General features: G+C 43.1%; 2 protein-coding genes across 2 annotated transcripts in view; one reads left to right on the top strand and one right to left on the bottom strand.

Moving 5' to 3' along the window:
• ITGB3 (integrin subunit beta 3) overlaps window positions 1-15,119 on the bottom strand; it is a 60,681-nt gene extending 45,562 nt beyond the window's left edge. Inside the window, exons 1-2 of the mRNA XM_007421746.3 lie at window positions 14,467-15,119; window positions 2,840-2,925 (exon numbers count right to left, since the gene is read on the bottom strand). Coding sequence (XP_007421808.1) covers window positions 2,840-2,925; window positions 14,467-14,533 — 153 coding nt within the window. The 5' untranslated portion in view covers window positions 14,534-15,119. The remainder of the gene's footprint in view (window positions 1-2,839; window positions 2,926-14,466) is intronic.
• A 4,084-nt stretch (window positions 15,120-19,203) lies between these two features.
• Window positions 19,204-20,187, top strand: RPRML (reprimo like). The gene has a single exon (XM_088143252.1). It carries the CDS (start codon window positions 19,734-19,736, stop codon window positions 20,067-20,069), a length of 336 nt encoding a protein of 111 aa, XP_087999378.1. The 5' UTR covers window positions 19,204-19,733; the 3' UTR covers window positions 20,070-20,187.
• Window positions 20,188-20,214: the final 27 nt, after the last annotated feature.

Genomic DNA, 20,214 nt, shown 5'->3' with positions numbered 1-20,214 from the left:
TCTTTATGGTCCAGCTCTCACAGCCATACATTACTACTGGAAAAACCATAGCTTTGACTATGCGGATCTTTGTCGGCAAGGTGATGTCTCTGCTTTTCAATATGCTATCTAGGTTTGCCATAGCTTTCCTCCCAAGGAGCAAGCGTTTTTTAATTTCATGGCTGCAGTCTCCGTCTGCAGTGATCTTGGAGCCCAAATAAATGAAGTCTGTTACTGCTAAATAGCTTTTCAGAATGCACTAGTGGCTTCTGAAATGTCCTATGTTTTTCTGGCCCTTCATAAGGAATGAATGCATTTTAGGGGTCACTGTGTATCACTCTTTTTAATATCTCACTAATGGGATATGTCTGCCAGGTGCTCTTCAAACTCTGTAAAATATCACTGAGATTTTATTCCACGGTGTTTAATCTTGGGTGGAAAACATAAATAGAGCTACTTGGTGAAGCACTTTACAATTATTCTAGCAATAAAGAAACTTTAAATGAGAAGACATGGCTTCTTTAAACTGAAAAGATCCTGGGAAGATAATCAAAAGGCTGTAGAGAAATGGGTAGGGGGCCTCTTTGCTTCTCCTGCAAAATCTTCTCCTGTTCCTGGCAGGCTAGAGCCAAAAGGCCTTGCTTCTTGGGAGTTAACCGCCATGGAAAAACATTCTTCAAATACTTTAAGAGGATTCCACTTTTAATTGGGTTTTCATGATTTAAAAGAAGCACATTCTTCAGATTTTTTTCTTCACATCTAGCATTTACCTCTCCTCTACCATGTATTTTTTAGAATTACCCAACCATAATTCTTCTATTGCAAACTACAAGACAATTGCAACTGATTTGTTGTATTTTTTTTTTCCAGTGTAGACATTCTGTGACATTCTGTCAACGCTGCAGCTGGTTACATGGCCACATTGTAAGGAAAAGGAAGATAAAATCTGGCTGCTTTGGGGCGAACTGAAAGTGTTTTGGATTTGTTTTTAGACTGGAAATACTTGAATCAGAAGAGGAAGAAGGTTGGTAAATGGACAAAGACCAAGAATTTCTATGCACAACTGCACGAATACATTAATATAGGTTAAATATGGCTGAAATAATATTTTAGCCATTTTAGCTGTCAGTGAAAAAATAGCAAGAGAAAGAGGCTAGTAAAATGGCACATTCCAGATCCGTTAACAGTAAAGAAGCACCAGCTGACGTTAGGTGTTAATGTCGCTATATATACCAACTGAGCTAAAATGGAAAGGAAGATGGCATGTGAATTTATTTATTTATTTATTTATTTCTCAAATTTATATAGCTGCCCATCTCACGAATGTGACTCTGGGCAGTGTACAGTAAAATGTAAAAACGTATCTTAAAATAACCATAAAAAACAAGAAACATGCATACAACACGGGAGAGTGTTTAAAAATTCAAACATAATAGAGCCATCTTGCAATCTCCCTAGGCCTCCTGGGAAAACCACATCTTAAGCCATCTCCAGAAGGCCAACAGGGTTGGGGCTAATCTCACCTTGGGGGGATGATGTTCCAAAGTGCAGCTGCTATGGCAGAAAAAGCTCATCTCCTGGGTCCCATCACATGGAATTCCTTAGCAGACAGGACCCACAACATGCTCCTCCTGCCTGACCTGATGGGATGGGTAAATGTAATTGGAAGAGGCAGTCCCTCAAATACTGTGGCCCCATGCCATGTAGGGCTTTAAAGGTCAAAACCAGCACCTTGAATTGCACCCAGAAGCAAACTGGCAATCAATGCAGCTTGCCAAGGAGAACTGTAATATGTGCCACTCTAGGAGCACCCATAACTGCCCACACTGCTGCATTTTGTACTAGCTGAAGCTTCTGAATACTCTTCAAGGGCTGTAATGGTATGTGGGAATGACCTTGGGAGACTGGGCCCAGAGACACTGCCTAGGGAACAGTCAGATAAGAGACAGCATAGTCCACAGCTGGATAGTGGACAGGGCAAGAGGCTCAGAAGAGACACTCCCTAATTTCTCAGGGTGTAAAGGAGACAAGGGGAGAATTATACTTTCAGGATTCTGTTAATGTAGCTTTACAATAAAGTAGGAATTAGCTCATCTGGTCATGTTTCCTGTTTGGTCCACCTGGTAAGGCTGACAAGGGGCACCCCATGTAGAGCGCATTACAGTAGTCCATTTGGGAGGTGACCAAAGCATGAATAACTGTGAGCAAGAGCCTCCTGATTATAGATGATACAGAACCAATATTAAAGAAGTACATTTTTTCCACAGTCTCTAAGCATCTGGAAAATAAGCTTTCTGAGATGTCAGCTTCATGTCCTTAGAAATGCTGCCCAAGGCTTTGCATGATAGCCCTCCAACTCCATTTGAATATTTTAATCTGCCCAATGTTTGTACCTGGCTTCTCCTTCCCGTGGGTTTTATCTACTGCTCTATTTCTTAAATAGACAGTTTACTACACAGTTGGTCAACAGGTTTCACTAGAGATAGTTGGATCTGAGCATGCTTCCAGACAAGATTTTTTATTGTGCAGCAACCTGTCTGAAACTCTTATTTTTATCAGAGGTCTTTCTTTTTCCTCCATAAAAGAATCTGAGGCAAAGGCCATAGAGCGGTGTTTTTCATACATGGGAACTTTAAGATGAGTGGACTTCAACTCACAGCATGATGGCTGGGGAATTCTGCAGTAGAGCTACACCCTGCCTGGTTACTGGTAGCATCAGAACATCTAGGATAGAATTCAAAGTCCCTTGTATCTGTTCTGTTCTATGTACAAGAAAAAATAAACTTCTATTTGAAGTGTCCTCTAAGTCTTCCATGACAAGTGCTTATTATGATATAGTATAGATTTGGTTTTGACTCACCTCCTGGGAGCACCAAGCACAACGTGGATTTACAGACAGACACTGTTGACATGAGTTCACTCCTCGTGTAGCACAGATATTGTTACCTGAAATACAACAGACAAAAATTGACCCATAGACCTCAAAAGCATTTTCACTGGCCCCTGGTAACAACAAAGCAGCTGACATAAAGAGTTCTTCATCGGTTTTGGCTGTCTTTGAAATTTACTGGTAATTTTGCTATTGGCTGTCCCAATTACGACTTCAACCATTTGGCATATGGTTTTCAAAGGACATTAAAAAAATCTTGCTTGTACACAGCCAACATGCCAAACGGCGTTTGTTCTCCACATCTATTCTTTATTAACTGTGCCTGCTCTTGGTTCGTAATACTTTTGCATATTTAAAAGAACATAAACAGGAAATATGCAGACCATTAGCAGTCTGTGGCTCTGAATAAGCAGACAGAATCCAGTGAGACAAACTTGGCAAACTTTACAGTACTTGATTTTAAAGTAAGGCTGAGCAGATGGGGATTGGGGAAGTGACTATTCACACCCAAAGTTCCAAATTTCTGATTTGCATCTGCTAACCTACAGCTCAAAAGACAAAATGACAAATCCAAAAATATATCTAATTCTATTCTCTAAGCAGATTTCTTCTTTGGGAAGTGGAATTAATTTCTGAAGTCAGAGCTGACTCTTGAATTTCAACACACATACCTGACCCATGTCAAAAATTGTATACCTTTTTTTTCTCAGACAAGAAGCGATTTAATACAATTACTTTTAAGCAGGGGGATGTTTGGTAGAAGAAAGAAAGCACAATCCTGTTTTGCTCAGTGACATCCCTCTAGGCATAAAAGAAGCCATATAGGATATACCTCTAAGAATAATTTTTATTACATACGGGCAAGAGCTCAAAACCAGTAATAGGTCAACAACTTCAATTGCCAAGAACCAAATAGAAAAATATGCCCCAAATATTAATTTCTGATCCAGTACTAAAATATCCAGTTTTTGAATTTATATAACATTCTCAGATCAGGCAGCAATTTCTTCCACTGCTCCTTATATACCTGGTATCTGTTTCAATTTTACAAGACAGATCTGGGAAAAATACCTAGGGGTTAAAAACAAAATTGCTAAATATTGCTTTCTGAAGATTTACACAGGACTGCAGAATAGCTACTGCCCTGCATTCCTCAAGGGATTATCAGCAATATCTGTACAGCAATGCAAAAGAAATGCAATGTAGTAACATAGTTAACCTCCCCTATTTAAAAAATATCCATTAAATATAAAGTGAGATGATTTTACACACGACAAGGCATGAAACCCATGGTTGCCACCAAGTACACAATTACTAGTCATTCATAGATAGTGACAGAGAGAGAGAGAGAGAGAGAGAGAGAGAGAGGTGCATACAGGATATAGATATAGATACACATAAACATACATGTACATGTACACACATACATATACAGGTGCCCTTGGATCAGTTATGATTCCTGGCAACTACATGAAAAAGTCTATGCAATTTTCTAGGCAGCATTTTCAAAAGTAGGTTGTTATTGCCTTTTTCCTAGGGCTGAGAGGAGTGATCGGCTGACGTCACCCAGTTGGCTTTCATACCTAAGGCAGGAATAAGACTCCTGGTTCTCTACTCCTAGTCCAGTGCCATAAACACGGGACCAAAGTGGCTCTCACTGGGGACACAACCAAATCACAAATGAGCTGTGCTTGTATAATTCTCTGCTACCAAAGCCTGGGCCGTATAAACCTGAATGGAAGGGGGGGGGGTTCATTTCTTCTGTGCATGAAGGCCAAATCAAGGGAATGGTGAAGTCACTCTGGAGACCTGCCACACCCTCATGGAAAACAACATCTAGACTGAGGGTGCTGCCTCAGGCAACTGGATACGGGCCGTAATGCCATGGCAGATGCGTGACAGGATACAGAGCTGTGCACACTGGCTGGGAGAAGAAGCCCAAACTGGTCCTGTTTTGGGCTGTGAGTGGGGTCTGCATTTCCAGGTTTTCCCTTTTGGTGGAAATTTTAATTTTAAGTGCTTGGTGGTGTTAAAACTAAACAAAGCCTAGCATGCCAATGTTTCTCTCTCCTACCCCCCCTCCCCCCTGATCTTTATTTGCTGCAAAAAGAAGAAAAAAAGAGGTTGGAGGTTGTCAGCTTCTGTTTTAAATGCGACTGGTTTCTGATTTATAACCAGCCTCCTGCCCTTGGGTGCCCTCTGTCCTTCGCCACTGTGGAAGTGAGGCTGACCTGCTAGTGTGGCCAGCTTTCGCACAATGCGTGGTAGTAAAAACAGCCTTCTTTGCCTCAAGCAGTGACATGTGTTGGGCGGCCTGACAACAGCTATAACAAAATCCCTTTATTTTTCAAGAACTCTAGGTGCCTACGCTCTTGTATCTGGTATTTCCCGAGAGGCAAATACAGGAAAAACGGGATCTAACAAAATCTCCACAAATAACCTTCTATATCTGCTACCACAGCATAATGTTGGAAAAAGCTGACTGCGTTTCTTTCACACATCGTCAGGCTGTTCTTCCTCTAATACCTGAGAGATACACTGGAAAATTTGCAGAGCTAGAAGCAGACCCATCCCCACCCAAAGAGCCTACTATAAAAATAGCAAGACAAAACATGACCAAACCCTCTAATCAGTCTTCTTTCCTATAGCCAAAGTCTAGGTAGAGAAATCCCACTTCCTTACCACACGTAGTTTTTACACTGTCATATTTGAGTTTGGGTCTTTATATGTTATTTCCGATAGAGCGAAAGAGAGTTCACAAGAGAAGACGAATTTGCTTTGAAAATCTTTTGAAGCCCAATCCCACCCCCCGGCAAAGAACATCTATTTTCACAAAGAAGCACACCTACAAACCTTACAGCAGTGTTTCTCAACCTTGGCAGCTTTCAGATGCGTGGACTTCAACTCCCAGAATTCCCCAGCCAGCCATGCTGGCTAGGGAATTCTGGGAGTTGAAGTCCACGCATCTGAAAGCTGCCAAGGTTGAGAAACACTGTTTTAGAGAGAGAAGATAAAATTTGAATGCATTTATAACTGCTGTAAAGAAGATGGGAAGTAATTTCTTTATATTTTGTCTTTCTTCTCTTTTTTCCTATTTCTCTCCTTTCTCTTTCTTTATTCTTGCCTCCCCACTTTTTTTTTTTTTACTTCCCTTCATTTCCCTTTTCTTTTACATGTCTTTATTCTGTAAAAATTCCTTGAATAAAAATTCATAATAAAACAGAAGCAGCCACCCACTACAAGTGTGCCCTGCTGGGTGACTGCAGTGACTTCTGCAGCATCAATGCTGAGGTCAAATTCAAAACTGGTGCACCGCCAGCGTACAGAGGGAGAACGGAGTCTCTCTGAGCAGGAATCAGACCCTGGGAATCAGAGAGATCAGGCCTGCAAAAAATGCAGATGGAAGGCAAGAGGTAGTTTTCTGCACCCCTTTGCTCCCATTTAGTGGTTATCTGGATCACTGCAGTCCACCTCTGATAGCCCTACCAGGAACTTCTGTATAACACATTATTGTCACCAGCGGACACAGCCAACAATGACGAGCAACATAAGTTTCAGTCTACTTTCAAGTGGGAGGAAGGTAGCATTCCATCCAGAGTTGCCGTAGCCCCTTCTTCAGGTCTATAATTTCTTCTCTTCCCTTGCTAGAACACCCCCTCTAATAACCACACTGGTTTGCTGATTCATAGGCTGTGGTTTTTGTAGCTCCTAAAAGCTCTGAGAAACTGTTGATTAACCTTCCTGGGTTATTATTAACTCTATGGGGGCTTGTGTATAGGAGCTCCTGTTCTCCCTGGAATGTTTTTGTCTTTGTGGGTTGGCAAAAGCATTGGTCATCAGTTTCGGCAAAGTCCTCTCCCCACCCCCAGCCCCCACCCCCGACTCTCTCTTTGCCCATAGCTTGGGAGAAAATAAATGGTGGTGGGTCTTTTTGCCTTATCAGAAGATAACAGGGGCTGGGCTTCTTTTGACATGGCAAGGTTGCTGACAGGAAACCATTTATATATAAGGCATCAGAGTGAGGACATATAGGTTAGTCACTCACGCCCTGGTCACCTCGTGATTAGACTACTGCAATGTACTCTACATGGGGCTGCCCTTGAAGATCATCTGGAAACTACAGCTGGTTCAAAATGCAGCAGCACAAGCAGTAATGGGCACTTCTCGTTGTGCCCATGCGTCACCACTGCTATGTGAACTGCATTGGCTGCCAGTTAGCTTCCAGGTGCAATTCAAGGTGCTGATTGTTATCTTTTTTTCTCTATTATTAAAACCGTTCATGGCCTAGGACCTCGTTACCTGAAGGACCGCCTCTCTCATTGTTTCTGCATGCTCAGTGTGTTCAGGCAGAGTGGGTGCACTGCAGGTCCCTTCTATGGAATGCTGTCATCTTACAGGACCGAGCAAGCATGTCTTCTCTGCCGTGGACCCCACCCTCTGGAACAGCATCCCGCAGAGATACTGTCTGTGCCCTCTCCCCTAGGGTTCTGGAAAGCTCTTTAAACCTGGCCTTGGTCCCAAGCCTGGGCTTAATGTGTTTGGGGGTGGAGCAGCTGCTGTGCTTGGCTTTAATGCTCGTGTTCAGTCTGAGCTCTCTCGTTTCATTTTCTCTTTATTTTTAGTTGGTTTCATTATTATTTTATTTTGTAAGCCGCCCAGAGTCCACTGGAGTAGACAGCTATATTAAATCTAATAAATAATAATAATAGAGGAAAAAGCTGAATATCTCAAGAAAGCGAACGGAAGAGAAATAGCCAGCCAAGGGTCTTGCTTTCTCTAAAACCATGAGGACTATACAGTATACTTGTGATGTGAGTATAATCCACATTTCCTTGGAATCAAGGGAAAAACAAATTGATCCATTTATTTAAATGATGTCGGATCCTAATCTTACTATAAGGAGTTGACAAAAATCTATTCATCCACAGAAAACCACTTCCCAAGTCATATGGAGAAATTGCCACCAAAAAGCAGTCTTCTAATCGTTTGCTTGTTGACTGTACTCATGATCGTGCAATGGATCATGAGTAGCATCAACTGATAATCTCCACACTTATTCCGTACAGCTGTTTGTAATCATTTTGTGGTTCATAATATTTCCTACTCCTTTTCTCATTTTACGTTTTCTGATAACAACCTTTTGTGAACCATCATGGTCTTTTCTTCCCTGCTACAATAATACCTTCTAGAATGAAATACCTAGTGCAATTTTAACACATCTCTTTGGAAGTAGAATTAGGGGGCTTCTGATTTTCCTTGTTAAAGAAGGACAATAATGTTATTATTTAAATTCCTATTTGTTGCACCCTCTAAGCTTTTTATACAGTGATTGCAGGGATTTTGACAGTTATTCTCAGTTAACAAAAGTCTCATAGTGTATTGTATATTATTCATGAATAAATAACAAAATCTGCATTCTTCAAACTGGCCTGCTCTACTTGGGTGTCCAGAAGAGGTGTTGACTACAGTTCCCAGAACTCCAATCCAGGAAATCCAATGGGCATTCTGGTATTTGTAGGAGGTTGCTGCAAACAGTCTCTATGTTATGTGAAAGCAGGGCATTTGAATCTATTTACATATTTTTGTGCACTGTCTTCTCATTCTGCTAGTCATTGGGTAAATATGCAACTAGGCAGAGTATTGAAGTTTCATACCAGAAATAACTAGAAACCTTAATGAGGCACTTATAGCAAATATACAAAATACAGAGAGCAACATCACCCCGCTGTGAGCTGCTCCCTGTCCAGCAGAAGTCAATTAAACAGAAAAGGGATGTGATCAGTACAGTGAAAATATGTTTATTTTGTATTACAAACTATTACTCCAGGGGAGAGCTGGTGCAAGGGACCTGGGATGCTTATATATTTAATCAAATTTATAAAGCTGTCCAACTCAACCAACTCTAGGCAGCTTATAATAAAAATAAACCAATTAAAAAAAAAAAGATGGTCAGAATAAAAAGGACAGAAACCAAACCTGATCCTGCAAAACATCTAATGAAAAAGGTATTTCATCCCAGGGCCTGGGGGAAGAGCCAGATCTTCAAGGCTCACTTAAAGGATAACAGGGTCAGGGCAACACAAATTCCTGGGTTATACCATTCTAGAGGGCAGATGCCACTCCAGAGAAGGCATGCTTCCTGGATTACATTGTTTCAAGGACAGGAACCGGAATATGCTCACTCTGCTGGATCTGCCAGGGGACAAAGACAATGGGAGAAAGGTGGTCCCCAGGTATAAAGCACATGAAGGGCTTTTTAGGTCACCACCTGCATCTCAATTTGTACCCAAAAGTTCACCAGTAGCTGTTGCAGTTCAGGCAGCAGAAGGGTCACATGGGTATACCAAGACACACCCAGAACTGCCCATCAGGCTGCATTCTGGACCAAACACAGATTCCAAGTGGTTTTCAAAGGCAATCCCCTTGTAGAATGCATTGAAATAGCCCAATGGAAAGGGATTAAGGTATGAGTAACTATGAGAAGGGATGGAGGGGCACAACTGGTGCAAATAAATGAATCTGGGCAAAGGCTTTCCTGGCCACAGCTGTCACCTGCTTTTTTAAACAGGAGGGGAGAATCAAGGAAGATCCCCAATTCCCATCAGTTCTATGCAACACCATCCAGAACTAAAGATGGCAGAACCTGAACTTCAGAGAGCCAAAAATCCATAGCCATTCCATCTTGTTAAGGTTGAGTTTAAGCCTGTTTCTCCCCACCTAGATCTTCACAGTCTCAAGGCACTGGGACATGACATTAACAGCATTACCTGGTCAGCTCAGGGCTGAGATGTACAGCTGAGTATCATCAGCATACTGAAGAAGTGGACACTGTGCTGGCTGATGACCTCACTCAGCAGTTGGAGATAGATGTTAAAACAGGAGAGGTGAGAGTATCAAGCCCTAGGGCACCCACAAGTGAAGGGCCAAAAGTTTGGCCTCTCCCTCCCTTCAAACCACCAACACCAACTGACCTGAGAGAAAGGAAAGCCACCACAGCGCTACTCCTGGCTCCTACTCCTAATCTCCAAAGACCCCGCTCAATGGTACTAAAAGCAGCTGAGATATCAAGAAGATATCTTGGTCTCATCACCCGCATCCCAATGCCATCAGAAATCATCCACAAGCGTGGTCAGTGCTTCTCTGTACTATGTTCCAGCCTGAAAACTTACTGGAAAGGATAGGTAAGCTTTCTTTAGTTCACACTGGATTAACTCAGATATAAACCAAGCTACCAGTCTCCCAACTAACTTCTCTCATTCCCTACTGGTCAAAATTCAAATGCACTCATTGGTCTCTTCCACATCACCAAGTTAGAGCCTCCTTGAGCCAGCAGAAAAATATGCTGGCATAAATTGTGCTGCCCTTATTGCCAATCCCTGTTGCCACATAACAAGGCCATTGAATAGTGCTAAATAACTATACTTATTGCAAGTCCAGTTGTTAGGGTAAGGGATTAATAGATTCTACTCGTTTCATTTCCCCTCCCACCAAGCATCCCTGCCTGCAGGAAAATAAATATCAATCACTCTCCCTAACATAGGGGTAGGCAAACTTGGAAGGATGCATCAAATGACAGGTTTAGCCATTTGATTAACAACTGGCAGGTGCCAAGGAAGGACATGGGGTGAAGCAGAAAGGAGCTGTATCAATATTTTGACATGGTGCAACTCCTGTTCCATGTCTCTTACCCATTAGCCAGGCTATTTCTGAATAGGTAAAGCAATCTTCTATAGCAAGAATGTTCAGTCTGTGTTTACAAATAGCCTGACCCACAAATAACAGATGTGGAGAGGATGTGGGGTGCAGCAGGAGGGAACAAGCAATAAAAGGCTAGCTCCATCATCTACTAGTGCTGCAAGGGAATGGTGGTGCTGTCAACAAATAGCTAAGGAGCGATACCCACTTCCCCCTTACTCTCATGGAAGGAGAGAGGGCTATAAGAGCTGCATCTGCATTTCACTGACTCTGAGACGATCATCCCAACAAGTTGCAGCACTCTAGCTATGTCCTCAGGGATAATTAAAATAATACAAGGAGTTCAAAGAATGGCCACGCAAACCTCTTTGTTGGCAGAAGCAACAGAAGACCTGAAATGAGTCCAACGGTGACATAACTAATAGCATACCGCTGGCAGAATCCAGCTTCCTTTCCTGATTTAGATTGATCTTCTGGGAGCACAGGCCTAGCATTCTTTCAAAGGAGCACTAGACCCGTGTTTAAAAGACAGGTCCAATGCTCTTTCCAAAAAGCGCTAAAGGTGTATTAATCAGAGGCTCACATAAGTCCTGACAAGTGGAGAGTGATGGACAGGCATGACATGGGCAAATGCTGATGTGGAATCCAACTGTTGGTCTCTCCTGCTGTAATGGGCTGTGAGAATAACCTCGGGAGACAGGAGGAAGAGCCACAGCCTAGACAACAGTCTGATAAGAGAAATCTGAGTCCGAAGGAGGAACGTGGGTGGAGAAAGCATCTCAGAAGGGTTCCTCGCTAGTTTTCTGGAGAGTTAAAGCAAGGGAGGGGAGAGGTGCTTTCAGACTTGCAAGATTCTGTCACTGTAACTTTATAAAAAAGGTAGTGTTAGAATTCATGGTTTGTACTTCTTGTCTGGACTACCTTGAAGGGCTAACACCAGCAACTTCATGCCACAGAAGCCACAGGGAGCAGTGCCCAGCAACCAGACCCAAGAGGTCTCGTTTGCAGCAGCCTGAAGGTGCCAGCAGCAGCTGGATAGATTCCAAACCTTGACAGCATCACCTACGAAATGGTTAGTAAAACATGCCAGATCATAATATCCATAGGACAAGAAGGAAAACATTACAGGCAGTCCCTGGGTTAAGAACATATGACTTACAGACAATTCGTACTTACAAATGGGCTGCCTATTACTAAAAATGGCAGACAGCATTCTCCTTCCTTGAGTTGACAAACTGCTGAAGCGGTGCAGTATGTGTGTGTGTGTGTGTGTGTGTGTGTGTATGATTAAAAGATTTAAAGAGAACATAACAACTAACATGAAATAATACAGAATAAAGAGAACAAAGAGAGAAAGAAAAAACAAAAAACAAAAGTGCAGAAAGAAAGAATAAAAAGAAATAGAAAGAAAAAGCTTCTGATTTTTTTTGCAGCAAATACAAGTATAATTACAAAATGATCTCTCACTTTATGATTACAAAAAAACCCTCACTTTTTTCTATTATCCAATTTTTTTTCTAATCAAAACCGCAAGTCATAAGTGCATTTTTCCCGTTTCATGTAAAAAAGTCTATAAGGGGTTTCCAGTCAGCCATAAATGTAGATATTGTCTTTTCTCTGATCAAGAACATTAATTTGGCTATCTCTGCAAGTTCCATCGTCTTCACCAACCAAGCCACACAATGTTTTCATGAATTGCGGAAGCTACACTTTTTTAATATACAGTCTGATTTCAGCGGGTTTCAGCAGTTCATGAAAATGTTGCATGGCTTCAGCAGTTTTCGACTCCAGGAAGGAGAACGCCGTCAGCCATTTTTAGTAATAGGCAATCCGTAAGTACAAGTTCTGACTTACGTACAAATTCAAGTTAATGCAGACGTAGGAATGGATCTTGTTCTTAACCCGGGGACTGCCTGTACTTGAAAACTACAACAGCTAAAAACAACGTTAAGCTTCCCCAGGTATGGGCTAGGGAAGAGATGAAAAACACTCTTGTTTTGCATCTGTTTTTTTGTGATATTATCTATTGTGTTACCACTTTTTTCTCTGTATAATGTTCCTGGTTTTATTATTTTATTTGACCACTGACTGTGGGCATTTAGAAACACACTAACTAAATACATGGCAAGCAGAGAGAGGGGAAGAATGGAAATCTCTCCTCCCTGGCTGCTGTCTGTGACTGTATATACACAAGTGTGTTTAATTTTCCCAAAGGCGATGACATTATATCCCTTCCCTTTTGCTCATTTCAGTGATTGATGTAGCACCAACCTGGAAAGTGAATTGGAAGGGAAGTGAATAGGTAGACAAAATTGATGGCTTGGATTGAAATCTGAACACAAGAAGAATTTGGGAGGTTAGGATGTAGACTACATTTCTGGCAAGCAGTACAGACCACTGGGATTTCTATTTCTAGTCCCAGAAACTTGATGGTGTGCATAGCATGGTTTTGGCCTCAGTTGTTGTGTGAACCTAACCAACTGCAGTTGATTCTGCTGGTTGTTATTCTGGAGAAGACTAAACCCCAACATCTTTTGAATAAAACTAATGGAACTTAATGGTCACATTTTTTTTTTTTTAATCTGCACTCAGTCGTTACCGACTCTGCAGTGACTGCTTGGATGAGTCCTTTGCAGTTTTCAAGGCAAGGTGTTTCGGAAGTGGTTTGCCATGGCCTCCTTCCTAGAGCAGAGCCCAGCTGGCGAGCGCAGGAGGCGGGGTTTCCGTTGCTTTGCGCCCTTTTCGGGCGCGCGCGGTTTTTCGCGCTTACCGGCAACTGCTCCTGACTCCTTTTTGCAAGGCACCGCCAGCATTTTTCTTCCCACCAGAGTGAGAGTCCCCATTTATCTACTCACGTGAGTCTTCGAACTGTTGGGTTTACAGGAACTGGGGAGGAAACGAGCTCACCCTGCTAACGCCGCTGAAGTGTCGACCATTTCTGGCCAGCAACTTTCAGTGTCATTAAGCCGCTGCACCACCGCATCCCCCAATGGTCACATTACACCCATACTTGTTCTAGATTGGAATGTACTACTTTCATATCTGTCTCTATATTTATATCTATATCTGTATCTGTATCTATCTATCTCAATCTCTCTATCTATCTCTATCTGCAAGAGAGGAGACAATGCAATCTTAATAACTCTCCTCCACTAAGGCCCAAGTCTGGGCGGGCCAACCATATTTTTTTTACCTGCATGGCTAAAAAAAAAAAAAAATCAGCTTTGGAAAATGGAAAGTTATCCAGAGCCATAAAACAATGCAGCTCCAGCAGTTATAAAGCTAGGATTAGAACAATGTAGAACAAAACTAGCAACCTCATATAGAGGCTGATGGTGCCCCACCCTGCCATATCTCTGAAACTGAGCAACCTAGCTTGAGCGATGGAGCCAGGGTGGGAGTCCTTTCCCAGCCTTCAAATTTGAGCTGGTTATGGTATGTTATCAACATTGTTGGCAGGGGGGACCACAATTCAGAGAGAGATTTTACTCGCCAACAAACCTGTCCTGTTATATTTTAAATGCACGTTTGAGAGGCAGGCGTTTGTTTCGAAACTTAAAACATTCCCATCCCCTTCAGTACAGGAAAGCAATCGCGTGCACGCACCGACCTGGGCGTAAAGCCACTGAGCTCAAAAGAGGCTTTCTTCTGCGTACCCGTGCATGAAAGCATGACATTGCACCGCACCTCTCAAGCTTTCATGGGCAGCAGGAAAAAAAGTGACGCTGGGGCCGTTTTTCCTGAAGTTTCGCACTTCCCTCCCGCAGCCAGCAAACGTGAAGGAAGAGGGACCTTCCCCGCTGTCTCGGAACGAGGGCGGGGCGGGGGGCGAGAGTCCGCCGCCCATCCAAGGCGCTCGGCAGCTGAACGGCGCAGGGCAGCGGCGGGGGCTCCCGACTTACCGCAGACTCCGGAGGCGAGCAGAAGCAGGCTGAAGACCAGGAGCGAAGGGAAGGCAACTTTGCCCATCCTGGTCTCAGCTTGGCCAAACTGCGGAGCGGGAGCGGAGCGGAGCAGCCTGTTTCCGAAGCGTCCGCCCCGAGGATCGGCCGAGTTCTCGCAAGCCCTGTCCCCGAGCGATGGGAAGACGGGGCAGGGAGAGGAAACAGCTGTCAGATGGGAGTCACGGAGTGTCCCCGCCGGTCGCCGAGGTCGCAGCTCCGTAGGATCCTTTTCTCTACCCCTCCCAGCCAGGGAGGGTCCTTGGCACTCGGCGGGGGAGGAGACGACCTCTGCCAGCCCCTGCCGTACACCCCTTTTTCCCTGGCAACGATTTCCTCCCCCGGTGCCTGCATTCCTCGGCCGCCTTTTTTTCTTTTAAACGGCGGAATGAACCCTGAGCCTCCCGAGTCCCTTTGCGCCCAATTCCTTAGTGGAATCAAGCTACGTGAGAAAGACCGCCCCCCGCCGCCGCCATCCTTTTAATTTACTCGACCCTCTCTAAGTTTAATGACAGAAGACCCCATTTAAAGAAACAGCAGCAACCATTCCATTCAAACTGGCGCCAATTCCTAGCCGCAAACTGTTTCTTTGCTTCCTTTTTTTTTTTTTTTTTTTTGAGGATCGGTTCCTTGATCATCGTCGCGGTTGATGCGGAAAATAGGAATTGCAGTCCTTTGGAGCAGGGAGGAGGAAGAGATAACCCCTCTTATAATAAATAAATAAACAAATAATAAACAGGTTGTATATCTAAAATACGTAGCTCCAGTGGTTCATGTAACCCACCAAGCTATAACTTGACCTTGGCATCATCTTGTATTACAACTCCCATAATCCCTGCAAATGTGGCCATGCTGACTCAGCATGAGGGAGGTTCTGGTCCAGAACACCTGGAAGATACTAGGGTGAGCAAGCAAGGTTGCTCTACTGGCTATGAGGAGAGCCTTAAGTCAATGGACTGCTGACGAAACACAACATTCAGGACACAGGTACTCACTGATTGTCCCGCTGGACTCTGCATGTCAGCCTTCCTGGAACTATATTTAGAGCTAGCAGGTCCCCGGGATGACCATTAGATGGCAGCAAAGACACTTTGCTGCCATCTAGCCACTGTTTAGCATTTTGGGGCCCAGATCTAGTAGCCCTAACTTATGTGACACTCTAAATGGAATCCAGGATGGGCCTATCCAGACCAAGGGGTATAGGAAAAATGCTGCAAGACTGATGTCTTGACATGGGCAAGGAAAGGACAGAATGCATAGATATTTCAGTTCAATCCACTCACTTAGGGCACATATCACACTCCATCTGAATGTGGTTTGTTTGGCCTTGCTTTGTGATCTGTAAAATCATGATTTCTGGCTTAATGTGTGAACTCAGCCAGTTGCACTTTATTCAATAAACCAAGTTAAGGAACTGATAGCTTAGGTGATTTCTGAACCAGATGACTGAGGTCTCTACAAGCAAACATTAAGCCTCCAAGGCTGCAGAATTTGGGGAGAGGACTGAGGTGAAGACCACCCACTGGAGTCTCTTAAGCTTGAAAAGACTGGATCTGTATATGGAGGGTTTTCTCTGCCATTATTCATTCACAGTACAAAATGAGAATGGCAGTGGTTAATTGTAGCTAGCTCTTTCCAACCTTGGGCCCCAAATAAAGGGTAAAAATCTCTTAGAAGTATATAATGCTTGGATAAATATTTACAGAAATGCTCTTCTTTGAACCTGATTCTAAAGGTCATTTTGTATATCCACTTTGATATTTGGCTAATCTTCCCAGAACTTTTGATTTATCAGTTAGAGAATTTGTATAACAACTGTTGCCCTAGCTCACCAAGAAATTGTTGTTCTTAGCTCACCAAGAAATATCAACATACAAATTCAGAGATGTATGGTTAGATAAAGTTTAATTCTATAGAAAGCATAGGATATGTAGGGTGCTGTATATACATTGCATCATGCTTTAAAAATTGCACCCTGCAGTTCCGATTTGGCCTCGAGGAAAACTGAATTCTACTATCAGTGTAAATCTTACAAACCAAACCAATTTTAAACGTATTATATAATTTATTAATGGTTTCTTCTGGTTTCGTTAAACATGGGAAACAACTGGTCCCTTACCCTATCCTTCTGAGATTTCAGCAGACATTCCACACAACTTTCCAAGTCAGGGCAAAGGGACTAGATATTAACTGAGGAAACTGAATTTGGAACTTACACGAGGGGGGTGGGGTGGTAAATATTTCATCATTTTCTGGATGATATCCTGAATGTTTTTGGTCTGCAAGCGTGTTTATTTGAATGGCTTTTCTCCAGGAAACAGAACGCATGTAAGAAAACCTGCTGGCTGCTACTTACACAATTAAACGAAGTCCACTCAATACACTATCAAAAAAGAGACAGAATGGGATGGGGAGGGGACATGTCAGGAATCTCTTGGAGAAAGGATTTTCAAAAACAGCTGCTTACCTGATGTGGCATATTTTTAAAAAGCAATTTTGCTTCTTGAATGTGCATGCAGATGATTCTCTCACTCACATGTAGCCTGCTTGATCTCACTTAGTCTCTGTTCTCTTACTGCCCTCTTGCGTGCAAAAATAAAATCCACATACAGTATTCAGGCAAAGCCACTTTCCGGGCTATTTTCGAAACATGCAACCGAGGGAAGTGGAATTGAATGGGGCTGTTCTAACACTTCCTAATCCGATGTCTAAGCTGACCGTTCTGGCAGCTATTCCAAAGTCATACCACTGAGGTGCAGGTCTTGCTTAGAGTGGACCAAGATCCAAACAGTAAAAGCTTTTTTACGCAACCAGTCTATACTCTTGTAGCATCTTAGTCGTTTGCAACAAGATTTCTTATCTGCGTAAACAAAAAGATATGCATGAGAATGACAACTGATAATATGAACTCGGGGGGAAGGGAGGTGTTACAGAAAAAGATTTATTGTAGGTTTATGCATTTTGGATATGACTCCTTCCTTGAGGGCATTTGTTTCTTCAGAACATCTTTTTGACCTCAGCGTCACGTAAAATGTTAAGCTAAGGTGTTGCCTGATGATCCCAACAGGATTCTCACCTCCCCATTATTTAGCATAATTTTCAACTGTATATTCTAAGGGTGTCCACACCAGCCTTAGATCCATTGGAGTACAGTTTCCATTATAATCACCCAGCACAACAATTTGTCCATGCGGAATGAGGATTGAATGAGATTTGGTCCAATGCATCGGGAGTCCACCAGGTGAGAGAAGGCTGGTCTATGACTTTTTTTCTTTTTTTAATTTCAGGATCATTATTCCATACGACTAATCCCCAGAAGCTGTATTCAACAACCCTGAAAGATCACTTTCTCCCACTTACAATACAGAATCATGAGGTCTCCTTCCGAGGAGCTGTTCCAGATGTCTCAGCAAGTGAAGGGAGGGACATTCAACTATTAGAGACAAAGTCCTTTTAATGGTGGCATCATGGTTGTAGTATTCCTTTCCCAGAAGATGCTTTCCTGCAGCATTCATCCTAGGTACTTTGGAACTGAAAAATGTTATTTTTTCCTCAGTGCTTTAAAAACATCAACATATACTCTTCTAAACACTGTCTGTGTTGCATATTTGGTAATTGCTGTTATTTTCCCAAGAATCTTTTATACGAAAAATGTTTATGTCCCACGTTATTTTATGATATTGAGAATTTTAAGTGTGTTTTATACTGTTAAGCAGGGTTCCTCAACCTTGGCGACTTGAAGATGTGTGGACTTCAACTCCCGGCATTCCCCAGCCAGCCATGCCAATTCCCCAGCAACCCATGCTGGCTGGGGAATTCTGGGAGTTGAAGTCCACACATCTTCAAGTCGCCAAGGTTGAGGAACCCTGCTGTTAAGAATGTAAGAACTCTGTTGATCCTGAATCAGATCACAGGCAGTCTGCTCCAACATTCTGTTTCTATAATGGCCCCACTTGTCTCTGGGAAGCCCAAGAGCAGCACATAAATATGACAGCACACTCTGATTCCTCTTCAGCAGCTATTGATATCTACAGGAATACTGCTCTGATTTAGTCATATTAATCAGTAGTACTAATAGTCGTGTCCTCCAGGCTCAAAGCTGCCCAGAGAATTCTTAGGTGGCTTTCCATAAACATAATAAGTACATACAATAAGAAAGATTACCTATAAAGGTAGTGCTAGCTTAGGGACATACGTGAACCTCATTCTAAACAGAGGCACTATTTGGGGAAAACACATTTTATGATGCATATGAAATTAGGGTAGATTCTTTACAACCTGTACTTATCATTTAGGATGGCCTGTGATGCAAGAGTCCTCATATCAGTCTCCCACCCTTCCCAGTCCACAGCAAGGAAAAACACTTGCAAATGTCCAGTAGAGATTATAACAATAAGGCATATTGGAACTAGATCAGGCTATGAAACATTTTTTGAAAGACTGGTAGGAGGCTGGACTGGGTGATCTTTGATCCCTCCCAACTTTGATTCTGAGAAAGAAACTTCTCAGGATCAAAACCCATACAGGGTCTTTCCCTTTAGAAGTGCAAGGAAGAGAGGTATTTTTGGCTAATCTCGGGGGGGGGGGGGAACAGTTGTCAACTGGAGTTGCGTCTGATAAGCCAGTGAATTAGATACAGCGAAAGAATGGATTTACATACAGCACCCCAAGAGCTAGGTAGTTCTGGTCGGGCAAATATCTAACAGCACTCTTTGGACAAAAGCGTTCTATGTGTTTGGTAATGCCGGTGCATCATGTCAGCAAATGAGCTCTTTGTACTGGTTTTCTTCTGGATAGGGAAGGACTGTGAGCAAACTGGCAGCTCTCTGCCTGTAGTGGTGGATGAAGGTGGTGCTTAGGACCAGTTCGGGGTGGAGTTTTTTTCTGCAAGTTGTTTTTATCATGCTGCTTAGAGACTTTACAATGCAACGTGCATCTCCTGAGATCCCAGGCTGCTTGACAGTAAAGGCTCCCAGCTGCTTGCAAATCTGGCGTTTGGAATTGCCCTGTTTCTCTTAAAGATTGGATGGCGTGGTGTTGGCGGAACTGTTTCCTTGCCCTTTTACAGCTGTCTACCTTCTTGTGCTGACAGTGCCTTTGTGCAAGAAAATCAAGGAGGGGGAGACAGCCTTGCTGCTTGCTGAGGAGTCCTTGTATCATTTAGGGTCACTCAGGAAAAAAGCTCATTGTTCTCACTTTCTGGAACTTCCACTGGATTGAAATACAGAATGAATGGGACCTTATTTAACCAAACACTGGTGGAAGAAGGGATATATTCCAATCGATCCCAAGATCTGGGCATTTTGATTGGCTGCTGCAATGGGACAGGAACAGTGGTGGCCAGCGATGGGGGGGCGTCCGTCCTGCTCCCAGATGAAAGGAACCTCTTCATCACCCGAGTGGTCCAGATTGCTGTTCTTTGTGTCCTCTCATTGACTGTCATCTTTGGGGTGTTCTTTTTGGGCTGCAACCTGCTCATCAAATCAGAGAGCATGATCAACTTTTTGGTCAAAGATCGCCGGCCATCCAAAGATGTTGGCATTGCAATCATGGGACTGTACTGAGCAAAGATTGTGGAGCGTTTCTCAGTGGGTGACTCAAGTAATAGCATTTGTTGCAAGTATAGGATGCCACTATAGTTGAGGCTGGAGGAAGGGGAGCCCATGGTATCATGTTGCTAGATGGAGTTACAAAAAAGGGGGTGGGTGG

This window comes from Python bivittatus, unplaced genomic scaffold (genome assembly GCF_059951505.1).
Source record: "Python bivittatus isolate LINGU-HERP-01145 unplaced genomic scaffold, Pbiv_v1 ctg000410_np1212, whole genome shotgun sequence".
Taxonomy (NCBI): Eukaryota; Metazoa; Chordata; class Lepidosauria; order Squamata; family Pythonidae; genus Python; species Python bivittatus.
Note: the sequence above shows the minus strand (reverse complement) of the source record. Positions and strands in the feature narration are given on the sequence as shown.

What these genes read in the sequence shown, in the direction of transcription:
- RPRML (XM_088143252.1), top strand. Translation starts at nt 19,734, where the DNA reads ATGAATGGGACCTTATTTAACCAAACACTGGTGGAAGAAGGGATATAT.